Source organism: Carassius gibelio, chromosome B5, assembly GCF_023724105.1.
Source record: "Carassius gibelio isolate Cgi1373 ecotype wild population from Czech Republic chromosome B5, carGib1.2-hapl.c, whole genome shotgun sequence".
NCBI classification, from domain to species: Eukaryota; Metazoa; Chordata; class Actinopteri; order Cypriniformes; family Cyprinidae; genus Carassius; species Carassius gibelio.
Genome location: NC_068400.1, coordinates 20,501,797 through 20,513,709, shown reverse-complemented (window position 1 = coordinate 20,513,709; position 11,913 = coordinate 20,501,797). Strand labels below are relative to the sequence as shown.

The following is an 11,913-nucleotide window of genomic DNA, read 5'->3' as shown; positions in this document are numbered from 1 at the left end:
TATAGCGCCGCTGGTGTAGTGGTATCATGCAAGATTCCCATTCTTGCGACCCGGGTTCGATTCCCGGGCGGCGCACGTGCTTTTTGTCTGCAAATATAAACATTTCAGTGAATTTCTCTGTTGCCAAACAGTCATTCCATTCTAAACACTGTAAATACAGTGTACGTACATTATTTTTACTGTAATATACAGCACTCAGTCGTTTTCGTTCTCATTTTCAAAGCTTGTTTTCTGCGCGCTTTGTAGTCCGTACGCGCATGCGCGCTTGCATTTCCGGTCCGGTTCCTCCGCCATTTTATGTCGCCTTTCCATTGTTCATAACTGGAGTCAGCCGAGGCGGCATTTCACATTTACTCTCGTTAAAACAGGACTTGCGGATAACAGAGAGGGTAACAACACTGGAAAGAGCGGGACACAGGCGGAACTCGAGATCAACGCAACATCTACACAAGAGGATTTGCTCTCAGGGTTCAGTGTCTTAATTTAAACGGAAAAATATGATGGACGACGAGCAGCCCAAGACCCTGTACGTATATTGATTGCCATTGCACGCCAACACTTCAGGCATCCAGCTTCGTATCATATAAACGCATTCCTGTTTTATCGCTTCAAAAACACTTTCCGATTTGTCATTTAGCTAGCTTGTGGTTGCTAACAGTCTTGAGTGCGATGCAAAGGGAACTAATGTTACCGTACAACCACAAAGCAGACGTGTACATCGTGTTCCTTTAACAAAAGCTCCGATTGCTGGAGTTAAAGATGTACGTTATATTTGTCGCTGACGAGCGTTAGACAAAGGACAGTCGTGTGGTTTCAAAGCGTTTCGTACCCCATGTGCTAGTTGTTGAGTTAATTTAGATAATTGCAGCAGGCCTGTCGAGGCCCCAGCAGGGCCGCTCACACACACACACGCACACACACACTGCTCTCTGTGTTTGAGTGTGTGAAGTTGCCTTGTACTTACTGGAAGCTCATTGTCGTTACAGCATTGCTAGACAAAGAGCCATTCTAGTATATATTCTCACGTATATATAACACTTCACTTCTATAAATGCTGCATGCTTCTGCAGTTGACACGCAGACGCTGTAAATACAGATTGTAAATGTGAAAAATGCGAGTCTTTTGGTCATAGCAGACTACTCCGTGGAGAGCTTTTGTTACTTGTCGTTCACGCTGGCTGTGCGCTCAGTTTTGTCATCTCTTTGTTTCAAATCTGTATATACACGACAATGAGCAGCTCATTGCCGGACGAATAATGAGGGTTTTTTAAGGTTAAGTACCGGCCAGTTGTTCCTCATGCCTTCCTAATTCCTTTTATAATGTAAATCAGTTGATCATTGGAAATCAGGTAACGTTACTTGAAGATGGCACAGATTGCGCGCATGGGCGCCTATGATTAGTGTATCAAATTATAGCATCAAAAACATGTTTCTAATATTTAGAAAGAAACTCATTGTTATTTGCTTATCCATTTTATTTTGTCCAGGTATGTGGGAAACCTGTCACGGGATGTGACCGAGGCCCTTATAATGCAGCTCTTTGGTCAAATTGGCCCCTGCAAGAGTTGTAAAATGATTGTGGATGTGAGTATATGATTTGTTATCTATCTATCTATAAATAACTTTTTTTTTTGCATTTTTGCAGATATTTCCCCTGAAGTGTATATGCAATGTACAACTTCTTTTGCATCAGCAACTTTTTTATCTTTTAAGTATCTTAAAAGATATTTTTAAGCATTCGTTCTAAATTATTTTTCTCTCTGAGTTTTATTTCTTGCACCAGTACCTTTTTCATGAAGATATCCCACCCAGTCTGGCTTTTATCTGCTACTTGATCTTAAACTCTATATATTTGCAATAAGAAATATGAGTAAATACACCACGTTACATACGTTGCTTTTGTCTGATCGACTCCTTTGCCTTCAGGCGGCAGGTAACGATCCATACTGCTTTGTGGAGTTCTTCGAGCACAGGCACGCAGCGGCCACAATCGCAGCTATGAACGGGCGTAAAATAATGGGTAAGGTAAGCTATCGTATCTACAGGGTGAGTTGGGCTGGGACGGGGGTGGGACAGTTTAGATGTGCTGCAGGCTTTTAGCGAAGTAGACTCGACCAGTTGAGTCTGAGTTCAAGGTTAGCATGTATACTGGATGTGCAATGTGAACTGAGAGGGAGATTTGGACATTTCTCCATACAAATCTCAATTATTTTGTACTCTAATTGAATAAAATAATGATTAGTGCGAATAGTACATGATTCATCTGACCGACGCTTTTGTATTTCCTTTGTTGGATGTAGCACTTCCTTGAAATTTGAATTTTGTGCTAAAGTACAGACAGGAAAAGAAAAACTGATGTATCACAACCATTACCAATTTTTTTATTGTACGTAAGATAGCATTTTGATTGACTTCAATCACATTCACTTATAGCCATGTCACCTCTGTAACTTTTTTTTAAGTTTTTGCTTCAAGTCTTCTCATTTACTCTTACCATTTTAAAAGTCTGAGGTTTGTAAGATTTTTTTCAAATGCCTAGAATTTGACTCTAGAACAAGATCTTACATTAGAGTCAAATTATTAAGCCTTCTGCCTATTCAGTGCAAAATATTTTATCCTCAACAGGTAATGAAGGACCATTTGAGGAGTAATACAAGTTGATAAATTCACTTGTTTAGTAAGTCCCTTGTTATTTGGACCTTTTTGCTACCAGTCTTTTTTTATTTAATTTTTTGCCTATTAAATTAAGTTTTCACTTGGACCGTAGAGTATGAAGATAGTATGGTCAGGTCTCCCTCCTCTCTGCTGTACATTCAGTCCTCTGTAGAGTTAAGGAGAGTACTTTATTAATAGAGAAGTAGAGAGCAGCAGCTCGACCATATCTGTATCATTTCTAATCTTTCTCTCAATTTTTTTTCCTCCCTGTATTCCCTCTCTTCTAGGAGGTAAAGGTCAACTGGGCTACTTCACCTAGCAGCCAGAAAAAAGACACAACCAGTGAGTTCCATCTTCAATTAATGCCTGTAATCTTAAAAAGACCAAATATTGTCTGATTAATAGACCTAGCGCATACATTGATCTGTCACTCATTCATACTCTGAATGGCTGAATTCTTACAAATGGTGGTCAGTCCATTGAACTCTTGTCTGGTGTGCTTCAGATCACTTCCATGTCTTTGTTGGAGACCTCAGTCCAGAAATCACCACTGATGACATCAGAGCTGCCTTTGCACCCTTTGGGAGGATATCGTAAGTGAAATGACATGATGCATTTTGAATAAAGAAAACCAATGAGTTGCCTTCAAATGCTTTGAGTCATTAGGCCTGTTTAAAGACTAATAAAGCCAGAAACGTGCAAGGTCATGTTAAGGCCTTTGCACTTTTTTCTTGAGAAGAGATCATGCATGGCTAATTCAAAACCCATTGCCCACACTTTAAGGTTGCATGGATAGCTGAGTTGTCACTTTATTGAATACGAACTTGATTACTTGCTTTGCTAAATAATCTTGGATCATTTAAAATCTCATGTGAACTTTTTTTCTGGCCCTTTTTTGTTCCCCATTTGAATACTTAAGATGGGTTTTTGTAACGAGTAGTTCATCAACGTGTAGCAGCGTTAACATTGGTTGACTTTTCTGTCAGTAATATGTTTACAAGTCTCAAAGGATTTTGGCTTATTTTTTCCCTCTTAAAATAGCACATTGGAGTTAAAATTGTCTCTTCTCAACACGCCCAACTTTTTTCTCTTATTTTCTTAGAGACGCACGTGTAGTCAAAGACTTGGCAACGGGGAAGTCAAAAGGCTATGGTTTTGTCTCATTCTTCAACAAATGGGTGAGTCACGATCCCAACATCAGGAAATGCAGGTTTTGAATTAAGGGTGGGGAACATCTGCATTTGAATGCTTATCCCAGAAGCTTCTGTTGTGGCCATGTGCTGATGTTCCTGTTGTGCTGGTTATTGGCAGGATGCAGAGAATGCCATTCAGCAAATGGGAGGTCAGTGGTTGGGCGGCAGGCAGATCAGGACTAACTGGGCTACAAGAAAACCCCCAGCGCCTAAAGCAACCTATGAAAGTGAGTGTTTATATGCTTTAAAGACTTCTCCACTGCTTTTTATCAAGAGATCACCCTGAGCTCCATGAATAAGTAAAGCAGCATAAATGCCAGTTTTTTATTTTTTATTTTTTTTATTTATGTTCCACATCTTATGTTTGTTTTTCAACCCACGCAAAGCTTTTGCTTCATCTAAGACCTTATTCACTAAGTCACATTTCATTCGATTCAAATATGTTACATCAAGTCTTGTCGCACTGGTATAACCTTAACTATAGGTCTTGCAAGAACATGTCTGGCATCATTGTCAATCCCGGTTCAACCAACACCTACTACAGCAAAATGGACTTCAGCTTTGAATAACTTCACTTTTTTTTTATGAAAATCAGTGATGAAAAATTTTACATTGTGTAAGAAATTTAAACACGATACAGAACAAAGAGGAGTCAAGTTTTAAAAAGCAAAAATATGGAAACTTTTTGATCGAGATGTTAACGGTCTAATCAGATTCAGCGATCTATGCTAAATGTGCTACTGCCGGACCTGGAGATGGGTTTAATGGATAAAAAAAATTGTAAAATTCAACTATAGGGGAGTTTGGGAAATGAGGCTGTTTTAAAAATATTGGAGTGTTCCTTTAAAATGAATGCATGGGGCCCATCAGTTAATCAGCATTTAATCAATTTCTCAGCAAATACCAAGCACTTGTCGTTTGATGAAGTGGTGAACCAGTCCAGCCCCAGCAACTGCACTGTGTATTGTGGTGGAGTCACTACAGGCCTTACAGGTTAGTGTTTGCTGCCTTTCGAGAACCTGGACTTTTATTTTTGTGCCGTCTGTGTAACACTTTTCAATTCAAAGTTATGCGAATGGAAAGTCATTTTTGTAATGTGTTCCACTTCTCTTTCCTCTGAAGAACAACTCATGAGACAGACCTTTTCCCCATTTGGTCAAATCATGGAAATTCGAGTGTTTCCAGACAAAGGCTACTCGTTTGTGAGGTATGTTAATGTTGTTTAAGATGTGTTGGCTACAGGTCATAATGGGGGAGGCTGATGTAACACCGTTGATCTCTTCAGGTTCAACTCTCACGAAAGTGCAGCTCATGCGATAGTGTCTGTTAATGGCACGTCCGTAGAAGGTCACATGGTGAAATGTTACTGGGGTAAAGAGACCACAGACATGGTGAGCCCCATGCAGCAGGTGCAGGTACCCCAGGTGAGCAGTAGTATGTTTCCATCCCCTGTTTTATTCTTTGAAAAAAAAGTTGAGAATTGTTTCAGCAAAATTTAAAGGTGTGTTTCTTCTTCTGTGGTAATATTCATGTATAGTGAGAATTGTTTCAAAGTTTCCCGATACTGTATAAATAACTAATGGCCGCATGTTCTGATTTTATAGCAGAACAAAGTTGGTTTTGCTGCACAACCCTATGGCCAGTGGGGACAGTGGTACGGCAACGCACAACAAATTAGTCAGTACGTCCCTAACGGCTGGCAGGTACCCACTTACGGTGTGTACGGACAGGCCTGGAACCAGCAGAGCTTCAAGTGAGTCTACAGATCAACATGCCTCCATTTTTCTTAACTTCAGAAGACTACTTTATTATAGTCAAATTTACTGGTTTAGTTAATAGTAGTAGTAGTAATCTCGGTTACTGTTGGTGAATTGGTGTATGTACTTTTTGCTTCAGGAAAACCTGACAATAAATAAATTAAATCAGCTGTAGACACTGACAGTGGAAACAATTAGAGGTTGACGTGTGTTTTTTTTTTTTTTTTTTTTTTTTTTTTTTTTTTTTTGATGGCCAATGCCAATACTTAAGAGACCTCAGTGGTGTAGATATACAGTACATAGTTCATAAAGTTTTACATTCAGATTCATTGTCAGTATAAAAGTCCCACTTCTGACACTTGTTAGCCAAAGAGAAGAACCCATCATCCAATACTAGGGGTGTAACGGTACGCAAAAATCACGGTTCGGTACGTACCTCGGTTTTAAAGTCACTGTTCGGTTCATTTTCGGTACAGTAAGGGAAAGAAATGCAAACATTAAACTTCAGGTTGTTTATTACTATAAACATTTTTTTTTTAACAATTTGTTTACGCTTTAAAAAAAAAAAAACTTTTTAATAAAATACATATAAAAAAAGAATAAGAAATACTCTCAATACTCCAATAGTCAACTCCTTACTAAAACTAATATCATATACTAAAATATAATGAAAAATATAAATAACTATGATTACAGTGCAGTATTACCATCCCAGCTTGTAGGCCTGCTCATATTTTAAAAAAAATATATATATATAACTTTTCCAAAGTGTAATGTGCAGCATCGACAGTTTCAGTTTTTAGACCTGCTCAGATTTCGTTATTGCGTTGGACCGATCGGAATTAATAGCAAAGGTCTGTTTAACCTTTGAATTACAATCTTTTTTTTCCTAGTTGTAGTGATGTTCACACTCGCGTGATGCCTTTTGAAAACATTAGGCCGGTGACACACTGGCATATTGCACCTGTCAACAGTATTGACGGCAAAATAGACTACGTTTGACAGGTGCAATATTTGAAAATCTTTGTAATTTTTTTTTTATTACATTTATATCTGAATATGTCAACCTATAGACTTTCAAACATCAAAGTGTCATGAATTAATATGTATTTGTGTACAAAATGACAAACATATTTTCCTATTCTATTTTGCCTGGAAACACTTACAACACGCTTTTGTGTTGTGTAGAAAATAGGCGTCGGTTTTATTTCTAGCATGCACGCGTTTTCGTGTGTCTCACGCTGGCAGTCTGCAAGCTCTAACCAGTTAACATGGGTGCCGACATAAAAACAGACACGCCACGCAGCTGAGACGCTTGTGCCATGCATCCAGTGTGTCGCCGGTCATCAGTTGCAGGGCAGGATTTGCGCTAAACGTGGAGTCTTCCGCAACTTAATGTTCGTTTGGAAACACGAAAATGAACCTATGTTCGGCATACAAAATATTGCATTCGTCATTCGGTACACGCGCGCACTGTACCGAAAGCCCTGTACCGGAACGGTCCGGTGTGAATACATGTACCGTGACACCCTTAGCCAATACCTATAAGAAAAAAAGCTAAATATTTGGCAACCACTTAAAATAACTTAGTTTTGTCTAGCTCAGATACTTATAGATACTTAAGTTGTTATTTTCTGTGTGCACTAGCATAAAAAAAAATATGTATGTGTGTATGGATAAAATCCTTAAACTATTGGGAAAATTATTGTCCAAAATCTATGGGAACTTTTTTGTACACACAACATGTGGTTTAACCATTTATGCAGTGTTCAATATTTCAAATGAGGGATTTCTTAGGCCCCACCAAACAAATTAGTGGAAAAATTGTCGATTCTGTGGTCAACATTTTCACTCATACATTTTCAGGTAAATGGGAGACTGTTTTCAGTTAGTATGATCAAATCAAAGTGTCTGCTAAATATCTTTTCCAGCTTCTAACGGTCACTTTGTCTTGTAGTCACATACAGGCTGGTGCTGGGTGGCCCGGTGTGAGCGCCGTGAGTAACGGAGGCGTGGTGGAGCCTGCGCAGGGAGTTAACGGGACCGTGTTAGCCAATCATTCCAGCATGGGCACTGCAGGATACCACACACACTGATTGAGCGACGGACAACTCTAGCACTCCACTGCTGCCGCAGCAGGGATCTACACACAACCCCCTCCCCATTCCTAAACACCCATCAAGATGCCTGGCCTGGGAAAGGGTGCCAATTATTATTATTTTTTTTTCCTGACCCTCATCATCCTCCATTTGTTATGTTCCTTGAGTTTGAAACTTTGAGGCAGATCTTGCTCGTCATCGCGGGGTCTCGAGTTGCCCAAGACTGGGATTAAACAACACACCCTGATTCACAAATGTATTCAGACACAATAACACACACCCACATAAATCCACAAGTCTTCGGCCTGGTGTCCGACTGACTTATTCCAAGAGGACAATTCCATTTTTAACTCAAAGTACTATAAATAAAATCAACAATAACTGCAACTTTTTCCATTTTGCTTTTTTGGTTTATTAAGAGCGATTTCAGCTGCTGATTTTGTAATATATGAAGCTTTGCCTTTTTTCTTTTTTGGACTTGCCATTTTAAAAGCAAAATCGTTTTGTTGAGGGGAGCGATGATGACACCAATGAATCGTGTGAAATGTCAACTTTTGTTTTGTTTGGTTTATAAAATGAATAAAATGGATGTCAACTGTTGTATTTTTTTTAATTAGACATTCAATTTCTCAAACTGAACCAATTGCAGGGATGACTGCCACATTTTTTTCCTTCAAGGCAGATGAATATTGCACAATATTAATACGTTTTCACAAGAATTTGATGTTACGCAAATTTTAGGTATTTTAAATTGTTTTGCATTCCACTTTTTTTGAGGGCTTGTAATTCCAGTATACCATTCTGTACATAAATAACCAAACAACTGTGTTCAACTGTTGGGATGCTATATAAAGATAATTCAGATGTTGATTATGGATGCTTGCTTGCTTTTTTTTTTGTAGTTAGGTGGGAGGGTGGGGAGGGGGTTTCGGGCTTCATCGCAACTATCTTTCAGCATTAGCAGCTCTGTTAAATGCTGGTCCATACGGTTTAAGGATTCTTTCAGATAACTTGTGGGGAAGAATCTGCTGTCTTGCGCTGCAACAAACTTTTTGGTAGAATTGTGATAATTATGTGTATAAAATGGAAATGTTGACTTTTTTTTTTTTAATGAAGTATTCAGTATCAAGACGAGAAACCTGAATGGATCAGTATTTTGCACTGTTGCCCATTGGAGATTTAAAAGACGAAACCAATTGTGTTGCCTTATTTGAGTTGATTTCATTTGAAGAAACTGATGTTAATTAAACATAGGCAGTGCCTACAAATAAATTGAGACCTTGTGTTTTGAGGGATTTTTTAAAAATAATGTTCATCCTATTATAATGTGTTCTTGCTTTGTCCTATTAAAATACAGATGCGAACCAACATTTGTCTGTCCTGTCTTTGAGCTAGACTGTCTAACTGGACGTATTGGGTTTATTAATTAGAAAAATAGTGAGGAACAGTTGTAATTTTTAGAACTAATAAAAAGGTTGGTTTGTCCCTTTTTTAAGTGTTCGGCTATTATAGGTTTAAAGATGAAACGTATTTGTTGTATAGGTTTATTTTCATATGGACGGATCTGGAACAAAGTTAAATCAAAATCTACATGACATTTTAAGTGGCAAAATTATTAAAGGCATGGTAAGTTTCATATACAGTATTGTTCAAAATAATAGCAGTACAATGTGACTAACCAGAATAATCAAGGTTTTTAGTATATTTTTTATTGCTACGTGGCAAACAAGTTACCAGTAGGTTCAGTAGATTGTCAGAAAACAAACAAGACCCAGCATTCATGATATGCACGCTCTTAAGGCTGTGCAATTGGGCAATTAGTTGAAAGGGGTGTGTTCAAAAAAATAGCAGTGTCTACCTTTGACTGTACAAACTCAAAACTATTTTGTACAAACATTTTTTTTTTCTGGGATTTAGCAATCCTGTGAATCACTAAACTAATATTTAGTTGTATGACCACAGTTTTTTAAAACTGCTTGACATCTGTGTGGCATGGAGTCAACCAACTTGTGGCACCTCTCAGCTGTTATTCCACTCCATGATTCTTTAACAACATTCCACAATTCATTCACATTTCTTGGTTTTGCTTCAGAAACAGCATTTTTGATATCACCCCACAAGTTCTCAGTTGGATTAAGGTCTGGAGATTGGGCTGGCCACTCCATAACATTAATTTTGTTGGTTTGGAACCAAGACTTTGCCCGTTTACTAGTGTGTTTTGGGTCATTGTCTTGTTGAAACAACCATTTCAAGGGCATGTCCTCTTCAGCATAGGGCAACATGACCTCTTCAAGTATTTTAACATATGCAAACTGATCCATGATCCCTGGTATGCGATAAATAGGCCCAACACCATAGTAGGAGAAACATGCCCATATCATGATGCTTGCACCTCCATGCTTCACGGTCTTCACTGTGTACTGTGGCTTGAATTCAGAGTTTGGGGGTCGTCTCACAAACTGCCTGTGGCCCTTGGACCCAAAAAGAACAATTTTACTCTCATCAGTCCACAAAATGTTCCTCCATTTCTCTTTAGGCCAGTTGATGTGTTCTTTGGCAAATTGTAACCTCTTCTGCACATGCCTTTTTTTTAACAGAGGGACTTTGCGGGGGATTCTTGAAAATAGATTAGCTTCACACAGACGTCTTCTAACTGTCACAGTACTTACAGGTAACTCCAGACTGTCTTTGATCATCCTGGAGGTGATCATTGGCTGAGCCTTTGCCATTCTGGTTATTCTTCTATCCATTTTGATGGTTGTCTTCCGTTTTCTTCCATGTCTCTCTGGTTTTGCTCTCCATTTTAAGGCATTGGAGATCATTTTAGCTGAACAGCCTATCATTTTTTGCACCTCTTTATAGGTTTTCCCCTCTCTAATCAGCTTTTTAATCAAAGTACGCTGTTCTTCTGAACAATGTCTTGAACGACCCATTTTCCTCAGCTTTCAAATGCATGTTCAACAAGTGTTGGCTTCATCCTTAAATAGGGGCCACCTGATTCACACCTGTTTCTTCACAAAATTGATGACCTCAGTGATTGAATGCAACACTGCTATTTTTTTGAACACACCCCTTTCAACTAATTCAACTAATTGCCCAATTGCACAGCCTTAAGAGCGTGCATATCATGAATGCTGGGTCTCATTTGTTTTCTGAGAATCTACTGAACCTACTGGTAACTTGTTTGCCACGTAGCAATAAAAAAATATACGAAAAACCTTGATTATTCTGGTTAGTCACATTGTACTGCTATTATTTTGAACAATACTGTATATATATATATATATATATATATATATATATATATATATATATATATATATATATATATATATATATATATAATAAAAACTTTACTCATCAAGAGATATATTATTGTGTAATTGTTATACATAAATTCTTTAAATTATTAGTAAATTCCCAAAAGTCCATATAAACAAAGAACAATCCATTGAAATGAGGGAGGAATAATTAATTTCCAAAATGTTAATGAGCTAGTAAATAATGAGAGTCGCTACTGACTTCAGTTCCCAGTATGCATTTGAGTGGTGAACCGGGAAGCTGGTTCCAGCTGCAGCGGAGTGTCTGAAGTGAAATCCTCCGCTGAAGCTGACCACTGAGCGCCCGGCTGGAGAGCGCCGCTGTAGAGGTTGGCCTGTCTCTCACCATCATTTACTTTGTTCATTCGTTGTCGCACAGCTAATGTTTAACTCAAATCAGTCCCAGTATATCGGTGTCTATTTGAATGCATTGTTAATCGTATAGACTTTAGTACAGTATGATTGCATATTAATGAACATTTTCATATCATTTGTGCAAATGTGACAGTAGCCTACGTTATGTGACTTGAAGAATTTGAAGAAATATTTAACGTGTTCTGTCTCGGTGTAAATGTACATAGTGAAGTATTTACTATTACTATTCATCATATGACTTAAAACAATGTAGTATTGCCTTGGGATTTTACGATCAGAGATTACATTAGCCAAATAAAGTGTCATGGGTTTTCAAATAAAGTAATACGGGTTTTTAGATGTTGTAATTCAACACCAGGGTTTCATGGACATGTGTTTTCTCCATGGTTCTCTCTCTCTCTCTAAAGAAGCCTACAGTTGGCATGTTAACCCTCCATTGACATGGTATTCCCATCTGATACCATTACTGTACCTGGAGCATTTCTAGCCTTTAATACGGTTTCATTGGCCCAAT

The 11,913-nt window shown here is 38.2% G+C and overlaps 1 protein-coding gene and 1 non-coding gene across 2 annotated transcripts; both read left to right on the top strand.

The window, feature by feature from the left end:
* Nucleotides 1–4: 4 nt before the first annotated feature.
* trnag-ccc (transfer RNA glycine (anticodon CCC)) lies at nucleotides 5–75 on the top strand. Its single transcript has one exon. It is a non-coding gene; the product is annotated as a tRNA-Gly (tRNA).
* Nucleotides 76–291: 216 nt separating this feature from the next.
* On the top strand, nucleotides 292–9,072 carry LOC127958587 (cytotoxic granule associated RNA binding protein TIA1). The gene is made up of 12 exons (XM_052557478.1): nucleotides 292–526; nucleotides 1,488–1,584; nucleotides 1,927–2,025; nucleotides 2,943–2,997; nucleotides 3,161–3,248; nucleotides 3,758–3,833; nucleotides 3,967–4,075; nucleotides 4,746–4,841; nucleotides 4,971–5,055; nucleotides 5,134–5,272; nucleotides 5,453–5,601; nucleotides 7,563–9,072. The coding sequence occupies exons 1-12, from the start codon at nucleotides 498–500 to the stop codon at nucleotides 7,699–7,701; spliced, it is 1,161 nt and encodes a 386-aa protein (XP_052413438.1). The 5' UTR covers nucleotides 292–497; the 3' UTR covers nucleotides 7,702–9,072.
* The last annotated feature ends 2,841 nt before the right edge of the window (nucleotides 9,073–11,913 follow it).